Here is a 17,203-nt window from a genome sequence, read left to right on the forward strand (position 1 = left end):
AAGTAAATCCTAGTCAAATGCGCTTCCTGCCGAACACGTGCAGTCGACCTCCGTCTGTGTTTACACAAGGTTTTGCCGTTCTCATGCAGACGGTGTCCCATTACCTCGGATGGAGGAGAGCTGCACGCGCCGGCAGGTCCAGAAGCTCCTGAGCTGCAGGTGGAGGTGGATCTCTGACCGGCTTTGAGATGCTCTTCACAGCGGAGCAGGTGGTGTGTGTGTGCGAGGTCCTCCTTCAGAGCGGCGACCTGGACCGACTGTCGGCTTTCCTCCGCAGCCTCCCTCCCGCCTCCTGCTCCGGGGAGAGGGAGAGTTTGCTGAAGGCCAAAGCTGCAGTGGCCTTTCACCACAGGCACTTCTCCGAGCTCTACGCGCTGCTGGAGGGCTTCCACTTCTCCGCACGCAGCCACCCGCTCATGCAGCAGCTCTGGCTCCGAGCCCACTACATGGAGGCTGAAGGACAGAGAGGGCGCCCCCTGGGGGCCGTGGGGAAGTATCGCGTCCGGAGAAAGTTCCCACTTCCACACACCATCTGGGATGGAGAGGAGACCAGCTACTGCTTTAAGGTACTTTGAGATTTTGTCTGTCGAAAACAACAAGAACATGAAATGAATCTGTAGTTGGAAGTTGTTACCTGGTCTGATGTGTCGACAGGAGAAGTCCCGCAGCATTCTCCGTGACTGGTACCGCCGCCAACCCTATCCCTCCTTGTGGGAGAAGCGGGAGCTCTCCGCTGCCACAGGCTTGACCACCACCCAGGTCAGCAACTGGTTTAAGAACCGTCGGCAGAGGGACAGAGCCGCGGACCAATACGGGTCCGTTGAAGCATTTCAGGTTCATCTAACCCAACCCGCCCCGTCACAAAAGTGGACTTTTGTTCTGGCACTAAATAAACCGATTGAATGACTCATTTATCAACTGAGCAAGTCAGAATGCAAGAAAAACACAAGTCATACTCCTTTTTGCACAAAATAACTTCATGAACTTTACTTGACTGATAAAAATAAAGCAGGTCGTTGACCCCCAGACTTCACTGCTGGTGATCCATAAATACAGTTATTTATGAGTAAACATTTGTCTTCAAAAGGCCTCGTGGAGCAGATTTGGTTCCTAAAAACATAACTATGAAATGACCGAAGACTGTGACAGGAGGATTGCCATGACCTTCACTTTCAACAGCGCCCCCTAGCAATACTGTTTCAACCGTATGTGAAAATGGGGTCCACGGTTCAAGCTAGCCTGCTAACAATGACTCCAATGAGAGCCCCTTGTGACAGGTGGTCAGGCGAAGCAGAGGTAGGAGCCGTCCTGGACTCAGCTCCCTCCAGAACAAACCTGGTGTCGACCCGTCAAGTCCAATACAGTACCAAGTTTCCCGAGCCACTCATGCGGCTTAACAATAGTTCAGTGAAGGGACTTCTTAGAGCTGAAACGATCCACAAATAAATTCACAGATTCTTCTCACAACACGACGTCCAGGCAGGACTTGATCTTGTGCTCAGACCTTGGCAAACTCAGGCTGGTGTGTCAGTCCACTTCAGCCGTCGCTGGTCCACTTTGTGTGAAGAAGTCTCTGCTTTGTGCTTAGAATCCCAAATACTCTGCCAGGAAGACGGCCAGGATCTTGGTCAGGTTCTCCACGGTGGGCCGGTGCATGTTCTCCTCGTTGTCCTCCAGCGTGTGCCAGAACTTTGGAAAAGGTGTGGCAATGACGTGCAGCACTGGGACGCCTGTGGGAAAGCGGGACTTTAACATCCAGTGAGAACCCTCAACAGCAAGTGGGTCGGGTTGGAGTTGGGCTCCCGACATGTGATGCAAATAAGGCGTATAACTGCAGTGTAATAGACTCTAGTACAGGATAACAACTGGTCATGACATGACGTAACGTCTGTGGCAGAGCGCTCTGTGGTACATGTGCGTCAGAAGGACTTGATAACATCAATGACAAGAGAATCGTCTCCTCTCAATACTCAGATCAGGTTGTGACTGTATGAAAACCCGTGTGCCTTAGGAAATGATCCAGTTCCACCTCACTTGTCCGGACACACAGATGAGCGATATGATGACATTAGGTCATGAACAATTGCAACATGTTGACAGTCTACCTACGTGAGGAGATGACATGGATTCGGTCACGTTCTTTCTACCCACTACAGATCTACGTTTGATGCGGTGATTCGTCCGCCAGTCTCTCAGCGCTGCTCAAGACACGTGGTGCTCTTCTTCCCACACACTCACAGCAAAGAACCCGAGGCGCCTAAGACTGTCTAAATGGTGGCTAAACTCTAAATTCAAAACCAAAAATGAAGAGAAAATGTGAAGAGAGAAAGAATTGCTGTTGTTACGAAGCAAGTTGAGTCAACAAATGTGGAGACATTTGAAACAAATACATTTTCTCCAAATAGTTTCTGCAAATAACATGCTAAAATAGCTGAGTCAGTAGCTACAAGTTTCATTAATTAAAAGGGATTTTCTACAGGACTTTCGACTGAGCACAATCGCGCTTGGGCTGAGGTTCCTTTGGTGGTGAGCCTCGGGATTTTCCTCAATGAACAAAGTCAGTCATGGCTTAAAAAAGTTTGACAAACACTGGTCTAAACATCATCTATATCACTAATTTATGATGCTAATATGACATTTTAGGCTCAAAGCTGTGACGTACATCAACCGTTCAAAAGTGATTGTTTGGATGTCCACGGAGTGAAGCGGATTCGAACCACCAAGCCACAGCTTACTGTTCCTGCTGCTGCTAACCTGCTACGCGATGCTTGGAATACTCACTAAAGCAACAATGCATAAACACAACAAAACATAAACCTTAACCTGTTCTAAATGCGACGGACAGCGGTTGTGTTGACAGTGACATTATCCTTCACCCCTGATCTTATGTGATCTTGATCTTCAGTAGCGTCTCCTTGCTCACCTCTATGGAGGAAGGGGATGTGGTCGTCCTGTACTGGTCCGAGGTAGACGTCCTTCCTGAAGTAGGTCTGCTCCGAAGGGTGAGAGGTCAGCAGGCCCTGCCGATGGAGCCTCTTCTCTGTGGCGAGGGAGCCCATGAAAACCAATCTGAGTTTAGATGTTCCGTAAAAAGTCTTACCTGCCGCGATGAGACGGTCAAACCAGCGAGCCGTGTTGTCAAAGTGGTTCGCGATCAGTGGATCAGGACCGCCGAGCAGGTCCAGCAGCACGAAGAGGTCCTGCAGTGAGGAGTTAGACCGAGGCCGACTGAACGGATCAATGCTGCGACCTCCTCACCACAGACTGCAGCAGGCTGCTGTGGCTGGCACCTGCAGGGTGTGGCGTGTGCGCCATGCGCTCCGCCAGGTGCCGGGAGCCGTACAGAGAGTCCGTGGCCGTCCATTCTTCGAAGGACTCCTCGCCGTCAAAGAAGACCAGCTGCAGCGATACCGGAAGTTTCTGCGGGAGATAAAAAGGCATGAGACAACATGAAGCCACCTCTGCAGTGTTGTGTCGCAGTGTGTGTGCGTTCATGAGTCAAAGCCTCTGGTGAGGCTCTGCTGTGCTCAGCACTTCTCAAGCTGCAGGATCACAACAGATCAGCATGAAAAACCGGGCTAACCTGCCGCATTAAAAACGTATATTTACTTTGATTTCTGCTACCTCTAGTCAAACCTCCACCATCCTCATCTCTGACCTTGACCTTCCTATTTCTTTGACTGAGTCTAGATCCACTCATCAGTCACCAGTAGAGGATGAGTAACACTCACCTGCTGTTTGAAGGACCTGAGTTGAGCATCGAGAGCAGACACCAGCTCCAAGATCATGGCGCACGGCACGGCAGAGTCGCTAGCCCCGAGAAACACCCGGCCCGGCCGGCGGGGGTCAGGAGGTAGAGCTTTGGAGTCGTAATGGCAGCTGAGCAAGAGCCTGCGTGGAGCTGAGGGATCCAGAGTGGCGACGATGTTGGTGAAGGTGACCTTCCCACGTGGGGTGGGTGACTGAAAGGAGTCCAGGTCTACGGTCCAGCCAGCGGTGAGAGAGGACAGGGAGGAGGTGATGTGCTGAGAGAGAGCAGAGAAATGAGATGGATGTTGTGGTTTCAAGCTGAAGACAACTGTCCTTGTCTTAGATCAATAAGCAGTTAAAAGACAGAAGTGTGTGGGCACCTGCCGCACGGCAACGCTTCCTGGGGTTCCAGGCAGGCGCTCGATCAGGATGGATCTGAGATGAGTCTCCCACAGACGATGGCCGTCCACCTGCTGGGCCAGGCGACGCAACTGCGCCGGTGAGCACTTGCTGGCCTTGTGGGACAACTTGAGACAGAGAAAAAAAATGGGTTTGAACAACTTTTTGTCAGTCCAGTAAACAAAACATGCACATGGTCATCGACCATTGACCCTAACGCATATTCATCTACGGTATTTTTTATTTTGGTTTTTCAGCCCTAAAACCTTGGGGGAGAGAAGTCCAACTGGTTTCTCTAAGAGAAACTTGGAAAGGGTGCAAGTACTGGCAAGAACTGATTAGGATTAAAAAAAAAAAACACTGCTGGTGGTCTTAAGTATGAGCCCATCACGTCTGTTATCTTTTAAAATGGCTACCACGAGTCTGGATGGCCCCACATTTCTGTCAAAGAAAGATGAGTTCAATTTTTTTAAGATGTTAAGATCAGACACAGCAACTCACAGGTTTAAATTCAGACTGAGGCTCCTGTATGTGTTGAGCTTCTATGTTCTCCCTGAGCTTGTTTTTTACTCCAGACCCCACAGTTCAAAAACATACAGAGATGAATTCTTTAGTGTCAGGAGTGTGGCCATATGGTCGTCTATATACAGTATGGGTGCCCAGTAATGGACTGACAACCCAGCCTCTCACCCCGAGTAGCTGGGATGAGCTCCGGGACCCCGCATGTGAAGGGTATAATCATTAGATATAACGGTGTTGATCTCATGCATCTTATATATAAGTCCCCAACCTCGGTTCTGGAAATGATGCCACGGTTTTCTTACCCGGTCTCTGCTCAGATCCACAGCTGGTAGCGGGTGCACATGTGCAGTCGTCGGTTCATTCGACAGGTAGAACCCCAGGACCACGGCGAGAACCAGGACAGCGAGCAGACACAGCAGTAGTAGGCGCGCGCGCGGCCACCGCCAGCGGTCACAGCCGGGGAGCGAGCCATCGCTCTGCTGCAAGGGCTTGTAGCGCCGGCTGGACCTCGACATGACTCTTCACAGAGACGTGTACAAACCGAGCTGGAGCCGTTGTAGGAGGGAAGTATACAGGAAGTAGAGTCCGACGACCGGAGCTGGAGTCCTCGGCGACACTTGGGTTTTCATCGCGATAGACACCGAGTCCAGTCCGTCAGGCCGCTGCCACTTTCAACAGCAAAACCTTTATTCAGTCACGCCAAGGCACGTGACGCGACAGTCACGCGATTTAACCAGTCAGAGAACTGTTGAAAAATACAAACCAGGTCGACTCAAACGCTTAATAAAAAAAACTAAAAAAAAGTAAAAATGAGCGCTGGCATCACGCCAGCCGGTGATGTACAAACGGCCACAAAAAAAAAATAAACTACCGGGTGTCTGTTCTTCCTCGGTGGTTTCTGACGTAGTTGTCACGCTCAGGCGGCGTATATACCGCCACCTTGTGGGGGTATGTATATATATATATATATATATACACACACACACACACACACACAGGACATTGAATTAAATATCAACGATGGTTACATTTTAATTTAGAGTGAACTAGACATATTTGTCACATTGTGGACTGATCGTCAGCTCAGGATACTTTGAGGTTGGCAGTCGAGTATAGAATAACAGACAATCCATGAAGTAACTTAATTCAATAATCCTCTCGCATTGAATGATGGAAACTCAGCAGGAACATATGCATATAAATGTTTATTATCTTACTTACAAAGTGAACATTCCAACAACACATTTTAAAGTGGAAACATTCGACAACAACGGCTTGCATCTTTAAAACATTCTTTTAATTTACTCAACACGTGTAGATATCAGCGACAGCACCTGAAGACGAGCGCTGAAACTAAAACGGTCTTCTGCAGCGGCGACACATCAAGATCCACACATCAGACACTCGTCTTTGTTCTCCAGCGAACACACCATGGCGGCGGCATTGCGCTCCTTGACCTCCTGCTCGGTGGGTTTCTCAGACGCAGCGCTCTCCTTCAGCTTCTCCTTGTTCAGTGTGAACTGGATGGGGTTTGCTGCTGGCTTTGTTCGCAAGTAGTACATTCCTGTCTTGAGACCCTGAAAACAGAGAAAGAGAAAAGTCAAAATGGGTCACTCTGAATTTACATACCCAAGTTTTGTTTTTTTTTCTCCAAACTCAGTTGACCTGTTTCCAGCCGAAGAAGTGCATGCTGGTCAGCTTCCCGTAGTTTGGCTCTGCGATGTGAATGTTGAGGGACTGGCTTTGGTCGATGTAGGCGCCACGGTCCGCTGCCATCTTCAACACTGTCTTCTGTGAGATTTCCCACACAGTTTTGTACAGCTGCTTCAGGTCATCCGGAATGCCCTCGATTTCCTGTACAGAGGAGAAGGCCACGCTGAGGTTTGTCTGGAGATCTAAAATAAAGCGCCATCAATCACCTGAATTGAGCCGTTCTGAGCGATGAGAAGATTCTTCATGTCCTCGTTCCACAGGCCTCTCTCGGTCAGGTCTTTCAGCAGATGAGGGTTGACGATCTGAAACTCTCCAGAGAGGACTCTGCGGGTGTAGATGTTGCTGGTGTAGGCCTCAATGGACTCGTTGTTGCCAAGGATCTGGGCCGTGGAGGCGGTGGGCATCGGGGCGAGCAGCAGGCTGTTCCTCACTCCGTGTTTAGCGATCTTCTTCTTCAGCAGCTTCCAGTCGTGGAGGTCCGTGGGCGTCTTGTCCCACATGTCGTACTGCAGGATGCCCTTGCTCACCGGGGAGCCAGGGTAGGTCTCATATGGTCCCAACTCCTCGGCAAGCTCGCAGCTGGCTTCCAGCGCTGCATAGTAGATGGTTTCAAAGATCTGGATGTTGAGCAGCTGCGCCTCCGGACTCTCAAAGGGATACCTCATCAAGATGAAGGCGTCCGCCAGACCCTGGACGCCGATGCCGATGGGTCGGTGGCGATGATTGGAAATTTTGGCCTCGATCACAGGGTAGTAGTTAATCTCGATGATCTTGTTCAGGTTCTTCACGATGACCTTGGTGACGGACGCCAGTTTCTTGAAGTCGAAGGTTCGCTCTGGGGTGACGTACATGTTGAGGGCGATGGAGGCCAAGTTGCAGACAGCCACCTCGTCCTTGCTGGTGAACTCCACGATCTCGGTGCAGAGGTTGCTGCACTTGATGGTCCCCAGGTTCTGCTGGTTGCTCTTTCTGTTGCAGGCGTCCTTGTACAGCATGTACGGCGTGCCGGTTTCTGTCTGCGACTCGATGATGGCGTACCAGACCTGCTGCGCCTTCACCACGCGCTTCACCCGCCCCTCTCTCTCGTACTTGGTGTAGAGGGCTTCGAACTCCTCCCCCCAGCACTCATCCAAGCCAGGACACTCACTGGGACACATCAGAGACCAGTCGGCGTTGCTCTCCACCCGCTTCATGAAGAGATCTGGGATCCACATGCCGTAGAAAAGGTCTCTGGCTCTCTGCTCCTCCTTGCCGGTGTTCTTCTTCAGCTCCAGGAAGTCAAACACGTCAAAGTGCCACGGCTCCAGGTACATGGCGAAGGCCCCGGGCCTCTTGTTGCCTCCCTGGTCCACGTACCGGGCCGTGTTGTTGTAAACTCGGAGCATGGGCACCAGGCCGTTGGAGTTGCCGTTGGTGCCGGCGATGTAGCTCCCAGTGCCTCTGATGCAGCTGACCGACACGCCGATGCCCCCCGCTGACTTGGAGATGAGGGCACACTGCTTTAGCGTGTCGTAGATCCCATCAATACTGTCGTCCTTCATGGCGAGGAGGAAACAGCTGGACAGCTGGGGGCGGTTGGTACCGGCGTTGAAGAGCGTCGGGGAGGCGTGAGTGAACCACTTCTCCGACAGGAGGTTGTAAGTCTCCAGGGCGGCGTCGATGTCAGACTGGTGGATGCCCACCGCCACCCTCATGAGCATGTGCTGCGGCCGTTCGGCCACTTTCCCATCGATCTTCAGCAGGTAGGAGCGCTCCAGCGTCTTGAAGCCAAAGAAGTTGTAGGAGAAGTCTCGATCGTAGATGATGGCCGAGTTCAGCCGGTCTTTGTGCTCCAGAACCAGATCCAGCGTCTCCTTGGAGATCATGGGGGAGTGGCGGCCATTCAGGGGGTTGACATAGTTGTACAGATCCTCCATCACCTCGCTGAAGACCTTCTTGGTCTCCTTGTGGAGGTTGGAGACGGCAATGCGCGCGGCCAGAATGGCATAGTCTGGGTGCTTGGTGGTGAGAGTGGCGGCGATCTCCGCCGCCAGCGTGTCCAGCTCCACCGTGGTCACGCCGCTGTACAGGCCCTGGATCACCTTCATGGTGATCTGAGCCGGGTCCACAAAGTCCGAGTTTAGGCCGTAGCACAGTTTCTGGATGCGGGAGGTGATCTTGTCGAACATGACGCGCTCCTGGCGCCCATCTGCAGGTCGACAGGCAAACAGCACCTGCTTGTTACTGATGTAGGTGCACGAGACACAGCACAGCTTTCAACCTCCTTTTGCAATATCATCATATTTAAGTTGAATTAAATAGTTTACTTTGTTGGTTTCTCTTTTGTTTTACCAGATTATTCATTTCCATTTAATCTGTAAATCTAGTTACATGACCTGGTTTCAAATGTCAGAATTCAAACACCTGTGGCGAAAATTCGTTGCTCACATACAAATAAATTATGAATCAGCTCCTGGTTGTTTACACTCCACATTAGGTCTTGCACCACCTAAAGGTGTTCAAACATCATTATGTAAAACAGTATAAACAGATGAGTCCGGGGCATCATTCATAACCTCGGACTGTCGTTACCCGCCGATGTGCCACCCCCAACTTCCGGTACAATGTATACAATGAGGGCTTTTGGCGCCAACTATGACAAAGATAAACGCCATGAAAGGCTACTTGGTACGGTTTTATATTAAAAAAATGTATCTGAATTCAACAACGCTTCGCCACGAACAGCTGACAAAAGGTTCGTGCAACTTAACTTTCACCACAGACGCAGTTTGCCACGGCGATGTTTAAAACATGGACGCACCGTTGACACTTGTAACCGACCGCAATGACGCGGTTTATCGATAAGAATCGCGTTTATCAAGCGTGAATATCCCTAACGATCGACATACGTACGAATCATGGGACAAACTTTTCTCACCTCTCTTGATGACGTGCATGTTGGGGGCTCTTTCAGACACTCGACTCCAGACAAGAAGCGCGACTCTCCGGCTCTAAGCTTCACTTCCAGTCGGTGCGTCAGCAGCCGGGCAGCTCTCCTGTCGCAGGTAGGTGAAGCGCGAACGACCCTCGGCAGCCCGCTGCTGTGCTATATGTAGCGAAGGCGGTACTACCGGTAGCGTAGATTGACAGATCCATTGGGCCAATCACCCGACGGGAAGGAACCGGCACAAGAATGTTGCACCAATCAGGGCAGAGAAAGAAGGGTCGGGCTGTTTTCCCCGGACAAAAAGTGGCGGGAGCGACAACCAAAGTGGGTCAAATTGCAAAACCTCGGAAGCTGACTATTGTTTTCTTTCTTGGAGGGGAAAAGTACTGGAAAGGCATCGTGACCACGACTGCAAACATTCCAATAAAAAGCACTGCTTCATCTACATCTGCGTTTCAATCTGGGAGTGATTTACTGCTGGTGAAATGTAACATTCCCATCTAAAGTTTAGGAGTTTGGAATTTATCTTTAAATCCCACTTTACTGGTAAGTGCTTTGTGTCAACCGCTTGACTCCAAGCAACTACTTAGACTTAGACTTTATTTATTTAATATTTATCTGATATTTATTTTGGACATGTAGTTTTTGGAAACCGGAGGCCTTTCATTGAGGTAATTGCATTACTTGCAGTACTTCGAAGCTTATCTTTCAAACAGCCACCAGGCATAACCAGGATATTATTTGGAATTTGCTATTCCACAGCTTAACTAAAAAGAATAATGTTTTCACATTATTCAAGAATTATTTCTCACTCATATTTTTCTCTCCACAAATTTGCAATTTCTCTTATTTCAAATACTACTTTGATTCATGTGGAATATATTCTCAAAATGCCACTGGAAATCTCACTGTCACAACTGGCAATTCATGGTGGAACACTGGTTTCTCTTCGATGAATTGAGAATCACAACAGTCAAAGTTCAGAGATATTTTTAATATTTTTTTCTATAAAATGATGAAAACATAATTTACACTTTTAAATGTACACTTATTACAGCCCAAAACAACCCAAAGGAGAGACAGACAACCAGGAAATTGACGGTATATAAAGTTTTTTGGAGCACACACACATACACACATAGTACCCTCTGGTCAGCAAGAGATGTGTTAAAAAATAAATTATCAAAATATTCAACATCTAAAAAAAAAAAAAAAGAAAAAGAAAACTAGTCATACAATATTAATTAACCACTAACCTTAGTGTATTACTGATTTGTTCAACATGTAGATGCTTTAAATAAAATATACAGAACATATACAAAGGCTGCTTGTCGTTCACAAGCAAAGAATTAAGACTAAAATAGACTGAAGCTGCTTTAATAACTGGAGTGTTCTATTAAATACTCAGACCAGAAAGAACAGCAGGGAGAAGATCCGATCGTGATTCTGTGTGAACAGTCTCTGACAAGATCAGCCATGTTGTAGCCGACTTGGGAAGTGCAGGTTTGATAGTTGAGCAGGAACTGTGAAGCAGGGGGAATTCCAGTTGATGAAACTCACAGATCAAAAGAACTCCACCACAAAAAGTATCAGGATTATTAAAGGGATAACGGTTCGCAAGTGTTTGTCAGTGTAATGTCCAGCATCTCGAGGAACCTGAGAGATTTGGAGGCGGGGAGGGGGAACAGCTCCAGTTAGCCCAGGAAGTGGCCTCCGGTCCAGATCCAAACCAGCATCAGTAAAACCCAAACTGGCAGACGCTCCTGCAGGTGTACCGTCCACGCAGTACCAAGTTACAAAAATCACCGACTCGACGAGAGAAATCCAGCCATCGTGTCACAGGGTTTTCTCACCCACAAATGCTTTTCAATTCAGTGTCTACAGGTGATTTTGGTCCAAGAAAAACGGAAAAATATAGCATATTCCAATTTATGTAGAGGAGCTTATAAAATGTAGCTTATATTAACAACAGCAACATCCCGGCAGTATTTTGTTACAAACTGAAAAACAAAATTGTATTTGAGAACCTTGTGGTTAGAGAAACTGCTTCCATATACAAGTGAACAACGCTAGTTTATGTGAAGAATTATTGGAAAATTGTCCACAAGGAAAATGTGCATCGACACTCGGATGCCCAGAGACTACATAGGAAACTGCCGGGAGTATCACTGGTAGATGCAGATCTTTTTACAATTTCCGCATTTATTAAAAAATTTTGCAATCCAGATATAGTAGAGAATCTTATAGAATCTTATACATGAACACCATAGGCACTCAAATCCAAATATGACCGTTATCCAGTTATGGGTACGTTTTTTAACCAGTTACACAGCAACTGTTGGCGCTGCTGTTCTTATTTGAGATCTAAGGTGACTGAAAGGGTCCGGTTTGAAGTGTCAAAAAGAAGTCGGACACCGACTTCAACTCCAACTTCTGTGTCACACAATCACACACACACACACTCGAGTGCGGACATCAGGTTGATATAAATGATGCTGATATGTGAGCTTTGGACCTCACAGTCCCCTGAACTTGTAGTGCACTCTGGGAGTTTTTGGCTGATTTGCTGCAGGAACAGTATTAGGCCTCTCCGGGTGAAACAGTCACGTCCTCCTTCTGCGATAAGATTTATTTTTAGCCGCACATGTGGAGAAACTTTTTTTTCTTCGGTCTATAAAAATAAACTTCCCGGTGGAGGAAATCACATTTCACTGCTCTTCAGTTTAAGGCGTCCAGGCGAGGTGAGACGACCTCTGAGCTCCTCGTATATGTGCAAGGGATTGTGGGTCAGAGAGCGGCGCTCACTCGCGCTGGGACTGGGCGTCGTTGGCGAGTGAGAGTGGCTCGCCATCCGTCTTCAGGGTGGTGAAGATCCTGTTGAACTTGCGCAGCTGCTCGCTGGCCGTCTGACTCTCCTCCTGCAGGCGCTGGTTGTTCTCCCTCAGGTTGGCCATCTCGGCCAGCAGTACCACCTTGTCCTGCTTCTCCTGGTGGAGTCAGACATGAATGTCAGGAGACAGGAGGCTTCAACAGTGACTCTTACACATTCTGAAAATGATAGTGTTGTAGAACTCGAGATTGGTCTTGGTCTGAGACCGGGCTCAAGACCAATTTTTTTAGGGTCTCAGTCTCATTTTCTCTGACTCGTGGTTTGTATTCAAGACCGGCAGGGAAAACAGTTCAGCATCTTCATCTCTGCTACCTCCAGCTCTGCCTCCTGTCTTTTCCTCAGTGCCACTGTTTCCAAACCATACAACATCGGTGGCCACACCACCGTTTTGTACTCTTTCATCCTTGCCGAAACCATTTTGTCACACATCACACCCGACACTTTTCTCCAATGATTCCATCCTGCCTGCACCCGCTTCTTCACCTCTTTCTCACACCCTCCATCACCCTGGACAGTTGAGCCTAAGTATTTAAACTCCCCCACCTTCTTTATCTCTGCATCCTGTAACTTCACCTGTCCACTTGGCTCCCTCTCATTCACACACATGTATTCCGTCTTATACCGACAGGGAAACCTGTTAGGGTTGGTAAAAGAAGGATTCTGGCTTTTTGTTCAGTTTTATTGTGTTTGTTTTCTGTGATATTTATCAGTGGTCTCAAAGTGACCCACAATAAGGCCACAGTGGGCGCATGCTTTCCCCCCTAACTATCAGTAGACCCCAACACCCAATAAGGTGTCTGAAGACTGTGCTGCTTGTTTCAGTTTCAGAACGTGTCTGAGTGCCACTCACTCTCTCCAGGTCGGTGTTGAGCTGCTTCAGCATCACCTCCAGGTGGTAGAGACGGCCCGACAAATCGTTGGGGACTTCATCACTGGAAACACAGACAGAGTCGGTCACTTGAGCCAGAGATTTCACCCCACACATGCGTCAGGCAGCACTGTTTGTCTAATCATAGTGAGAAAATGGCTGCACTGCAAACCTCTTCCTACGTAAACAAAGCTGGAGGCGAGAGGAACCAGTCTTGGATTGTAACATTCTGGTTTACCAACTAGTTCAGAGATTCACAGAGGGAGCGTGGCGAGGCCAGTGACTGGAGCCAATGAGACCTACCTGCTGAATGTGGGGGTGGTGCGAGGGGTCTGCGGGGTGGGAAACTGCACAGGGCTGACCACGGGTCTCTTGTCGGCACCAACGGCAGAAGGCTCCGTCAGAGAGAAGAGCGAGACGGCTCGTTGTGCTGGAACACAGAAGCATGGTTAACTTGACCGAGATGACTGGGATGTGTTGGAAATAACTCAATTATAAACTGCGACATTCATGTACTTGTCAAATTCAAAATTCAAAATTATTATTTATAATTTGCTCAAATATGAATTGTTTTTCTGAGGGTAGAGGAACTGGAACAACTGTGGTCTGAAACATTTGATTCAAAATACTTTTAGTCACAGAAGACGGGTGAGACTGTTAAGACGATCTTGCATTTAAACAGGATTATTGATTTAATGTGCTGCATATATCAAAACAGTTACGTGACTTTGCTGTTTAAATATTTGGCGGCATAAATAAACAGGAAAACCATGATTCCTCTACATCACTTCTTCAAGCCCTCCAGCAGAGGTGGGAGTCGGCCGCACACTTAACACGAACACACTCTCCTCCGCTCACCTTCATAGACCTTGGCGGCGTTGACCAGACTGGACCACTCGAGCCCACAGGCTGTGTCCGGCAGCGGCATCAGGCCAGGATCCAGCCTCCTCAGAGGGGGAACTTTATCTCTCACTTCTGTCAGAGACAGTTCAGATGCAGAAAGAGGCACTGAGAGACACGAGAGCACAGTGGCTGCAGTCAGTCGGATTTCTCAGCTCATTCATGTGAAAGTCATGAGCAGAACACAAGCATGAAACAGATTCAACTGATGGAAACATGCTCCACTTCAAAGACCTACTCCCGGTTGGACATGCTCAGGAGGTCTAAGACAACGCTTCTTCCTCTCACCTTTCTTTCCCAGCGAGTGGCTGGAGGAGCCGTGTCTGCGTGTGGGCAGCGTGCAGGTGAACAGCACGTCCATGGGGGCCGACTGGTTCTCAGTGATGGTGTAGCTGGAGTCTTTGCGACCGCTGCTGCACAGCGACTCGTCAGAGAAGGTGCGCTGTAGAGTCCGTCTGGGCGACTGCTGACAGAGCCAGACGGGATCAGACGAGGGGGTCCCACACCCTGAGGTCTCGCGAGGCCACTTTACTCACCGGCTCTCGCTCGGGCGTCTCCCCAGGGTTGTCCATGATGATGAGCTTCTTCAGGTCATCTTCGATGGTGCTCTTGTAGGTCCTGCGTGGGGAGCGGAGGTCTCGCAGTGACGCTCGCAGTCGAGGTTGCCCAAAAACGTTCTTGGAGTTTGTGTCCACCTGCCTGAAGATACAGAAGATCAACGTCATTCTCCTGCCTGTGTTTTAAGCCAAAACAATGTTCAACAAACAATGCAGGAGAAGACATCCCAAACACTAATATCAGCTCCAGCTTCCTCACGTACTTCTTGCTGCTGTCAGAGTAACTGTTTGATGGAGGCGAGTCCAGATCTTCAGGCTGCCAGTTTGTTTGCCGGGTCTTCCCGTACATTGCTTTCTGGCTGGAGCTGGACAGAGAGGCAGAAGTCGGGGTCGTTGTTGCTGCTCGGGAGGGTCGGGTTTTCTCAGTGGAAGGAGTCTTGTACCCCTGAGGTGTGTAGGCCCTACCAGAACAGACAGAGGACATTTGGGTCAGTGGAAAACGCCACACAAACGTCACCTCCAAACTTCACCTGACTTTGCCGCACCATGAACTTAATTGCAGCTAATCTGAAGTTTCTTGAATCCTACTTGTGTTAGACAATGGTATGTTACTTTACTTTTCCCTATTTATGATGCAGCAAAGAGATAACATGATGAGCGCTGCTCTATGGATTAGCAGACTGTAATCCCTATGTAGTTAGGCGGCATCACAGATGCAGATTTTCTGTCATGATACAACAGCTTGCACAAGAAGCAACTTTAATGATAAGAGTGAGATTAAAAAGAACCTTGGTTTGAAAGCATCCATTTTTTCGCCGCTGGATCCTGGTGGAGGAAATGTTCGTGTTCTGTAGCCTTTGTTCTGATGGGCTGAGGCAGACACCATGGGTGATGATTCCCGTCTCTTGGTTTCCCCTCCACTGCTGCTCCGTCCAATGGACGTCTCCTGAGCGACGCCATACATCACCGACGAGAGGCCAGGCTTGTGCGACTGGTTGCTGGAGACGTGTCTGTTGTTGTAATGCGCAGGAGCATCAATGCCGCTGTCATTAGACCCTCCTTTGTTGATGTCAGGTTCAGGATCTGCAGCATCCCCGACTCCCCTGTCTCCGCTGTCGAACCAGCGCTCATCACTATGGCTGCTGGACGCGTTGCTGGACAGTGTGTTGCTGCTGGAGTGGCTGGAGTATTGAGTGTCGCCCTGCTGGCACACAGACTCAGTCATGCAGGATCCACATAAAGCTACACCAGACATGGTGACTCAGGGCGAAATCCCATCTCACCTTTGAATGTCTGTTTGGAGAGTCCTTCCCTGCGACATCCTGTCTCATCCTCCTCTGGCTGCCTCCACCACCGGACTGCCGAGTGGATGACGCCGGGACGTGCCAGAGTGGTTCTGGATGACAAACACAGACACTCCTGGATTAACCAAACTACAGCAGACCTCCCTGGCTGTCAAAGAGGATTAAATACTTATACCACATATAATGCCAGCCTCCCCCTCCCATCACAGTTAGACAGACATCATTCTGATGACCCAAACAGGAATAGAAAGGGATGAATTGGTGTCCACTAGAGTTTTATCAAACTTAAGGTGGAAAGACTGAAGTATACAAAGCAAAATACAAAATATTGTTCCCTGAATTTTTCGTTTGCTATATAATAATAATAATCACATAAATATTTTTGGAAATGTAGAACTTAAACAAATATTTTAACGGCAGAATGTCAATTTAAATAGATTAAAAACATCTTGGAACATCAATATATGTATCAAAACTCCAACCAAAAATGATATATGAATTATACTTTTGGATCATTTCAGTCTGCTTTAGTACACGTACCTGTTTTGCAGCGTTCAATGGTGCTGTCCTGACTGGTGAAGCCTGATGAGGACTCGCTGGAGGCGAGGTCGACTGTGAGGTGCGGTTCATACGGCAGCAGGGGGCGCTGCCCTGATCCGTATCTGTGATAAGGGGAAGGGGGTTTCAGAACAATATAGAGACTATAGAATAGAGACAGGTAAAAGTAAAATGTGCAGACTATGGTTGGGATGATTTGTGTTTCAACAGTGTCAAGATAATAATCTAATCTAAACAATAACAACTAATAGTGTTTATTGTTGTGCACAACCGAGCAACATAAAATCCATTCAAGTGCATTCACTGCAACATCCTGTTTTTGACAAAAGAGTGTTGCATATCCAGACGGTGACAGCTGATTGAAACCTGTTCCCCAGGTTTGGTGAGAGCAGATCCGCCTCTGCACAGTTAGGATGAGGCGCCCACACAACAGATCCTTCCTCGCACAATACCAAGTGTCCATACGACAGCAGATCTCAACACGTCGCAGTAACTCATCTCATCAGGGGGAAGCACAAACCTGTCTGAGGAAGGCTTGTAGCGCATGAAGGGGCCAGGGTTGATGGTGGGAGGTCCCATGTTAGAAAGCGGCACCAGGCCTGAAGAGGGCGAGGAAAAACTGGCTGAGGGGTTTCTGTAGGGTAGTGCTCTGTCGCCCCCTGCAGGCGACATGGTGTAGTGGTTCTCTGGGTAGCTAACTGGCCTGAAGAACAAAGAAGTAATGTCATGTTGGTTCAGAAAATAAAAAATCTTAAACGTGTTATTCTCAGGGAGAGACATGAGGTAGAACACGCAGATTAGTCTTGTTTAGGCTTC

The 17,203-nt window shown here is 48.6% G+C and overlaps 4 protein-coding genes across 10 annotated transcripts in view; 1 reads left to right on the forward strand and 3 right to left on the reverse strand.

Annotated features, from left to right (window-relative positions):
• The first annotated feature begins 40 nt into the window (after positions 1 to 40).
• six9 (SIX homeobox 9) lies at positions 41 to 1,189 on the forward strand. Its single transcript, XM_053872234.1, has 3 exons — positions 41 to 566; positions 655 to 815; positions 1,150 to 1,189. The coding sequence occupies exons 1-3, from the start codon at positions 189 to 191 to the stop codon at positions 1,187 to 1,189; spliced, it is 579 nt and encodes a 192-aa protein (XP_053728209.1). The 5' UTR covers positions 41 to 188.
• qpctla (glutaminyl-peptide cyclotransferase-like a) lies at positions 960 to 5,519 on the reverse strand. The gene is made up of 7 exons (XM_053873136.1): positions 4,974 to 5,519; positions 4,131 to 4,277; positions 3,732 to 4,025; positions 3,259 to 3,420; positions 3,101 to 3,200; positions 2,924 to 3,040; positions 960 to 1,730 (listed from the first exon to the last, which is right to left on the reverse strand). Exons 1-7 carry the CDS (start codon positions 5,184 to 5,186, stop codon positions 1,585 to 1,587), a joined length of 1,179 nt encoding a protein of 392 aa, XP_053729111.1. The 5' UTR covers positions 5,187 to 5,519; the 3' UTR covers positions 960 to 1,584.
• A 344-nt stretch (positions 5,520 to 5,863) lies between these two features.
• On the reverse strand, positions 5,864 to 9,482 carry LOC128763730 (ribonucleoside-diphosphate reductase large subunit). Its single transcript, XM_053872858.1, has 4 exons — positions 9,302 to 9,482; positions 6,591 to 8,572; positions 6,337 to 6,525; positions 5,864 to 6,248 (listed from the first exon to the last, which is right to left on the reverse strand). The coding sequence occupies exons 1-4, from the start codon at positions 9,318 to 9,320 to the stop codon at positions 6,054 to 6,056; spliced, it is 2,385 nt and encodes a 794-aa protein (XP_053728833.1). The 5' UTR covers positions 9,321 to 9,482; the 3' UTR covers positions 5,864 to 6,053.
• An 807-nt stretch (positions 9,483 to 10,289) lies between these two features.
• Positions 10,290 to 17,203, reverse strand: part of sipa1l3 (signal-induced proliferation-associated 1 like 3) — a 50,057-nt gene continuing 43,143 nt past the window's right edge. For 3 of the 7 annotated variants that reach the window (XM_053873518.1, XM_053873520.1, XM_053873519.1), the window contains 11 exons: positions 16,908 to 17,090; positions 16,370 to 16,491; positions 15,809 to 15,921; positions 15,314 to 15,729; positions 14,789 to 14,986; positions 14,505 to 14,667; positions 14,257 to 14,434; positions 13,927 to 14,076; positions 13,372 to 13,498; positions 13,051 to 13,132; positions 10,290 to 12,297 (listed from right to left, as the gene is read on the reverse strand). In XM_053873518.1, coding sequence (XP_053729493.1) covers positions 12,112 to 12,297; positions 13,051 to 13,132; positions 13,372 to 13,498; positions 13,927 to 14,076; positions 14,257 to 14,434; positions 14,505 to 14,667; positions 14,789 to 14,986; positions 15,314 to 15,729; positions 15,809 to 15,921; positions 16,370 to 16,491; positions 16,908 to 17,090 — 1,918 coding nt within the window. In that variant the 3' untranslated portion in view covers positions 10,290 to 12,111. The remainder of the gene's footprint in view (positions 12,298 to 13,050; positions 13,133 to 13,371; positions 13,499 to 13,926; positions 14,077 to 14,256; positions 14,435 to 14,504; positions 14,668 to 14,788; positions 14,987 to 15,313; positions 15,730 to 15,808; positions 15,922 to 16,369; positions 16,492 to 16,907; positions 17,091 to 17,203) is intronic. The other 4 variants (XM_053873523.1, XM_053873521.1, XM_053873522.1 and 1 more) reach the window with 4 other exon arrangements.

Source organism: Synchiropus splendidus, chromosome 8 (assembly GCF_027744825.2).
Source record: "Synchiropus splendidus isolate RoL2022-P1 chromosome 8, RoL_Sspl_1.0, whole genome shotgun sequence".
Taxonomy (NCBI): domain Eukaryota; kingdom Metazoa; phylum Chordata; class Actinopteri; order Syngnathiformes; family Callionymidae; genus Synchiropus; species Synchiropus splendidus.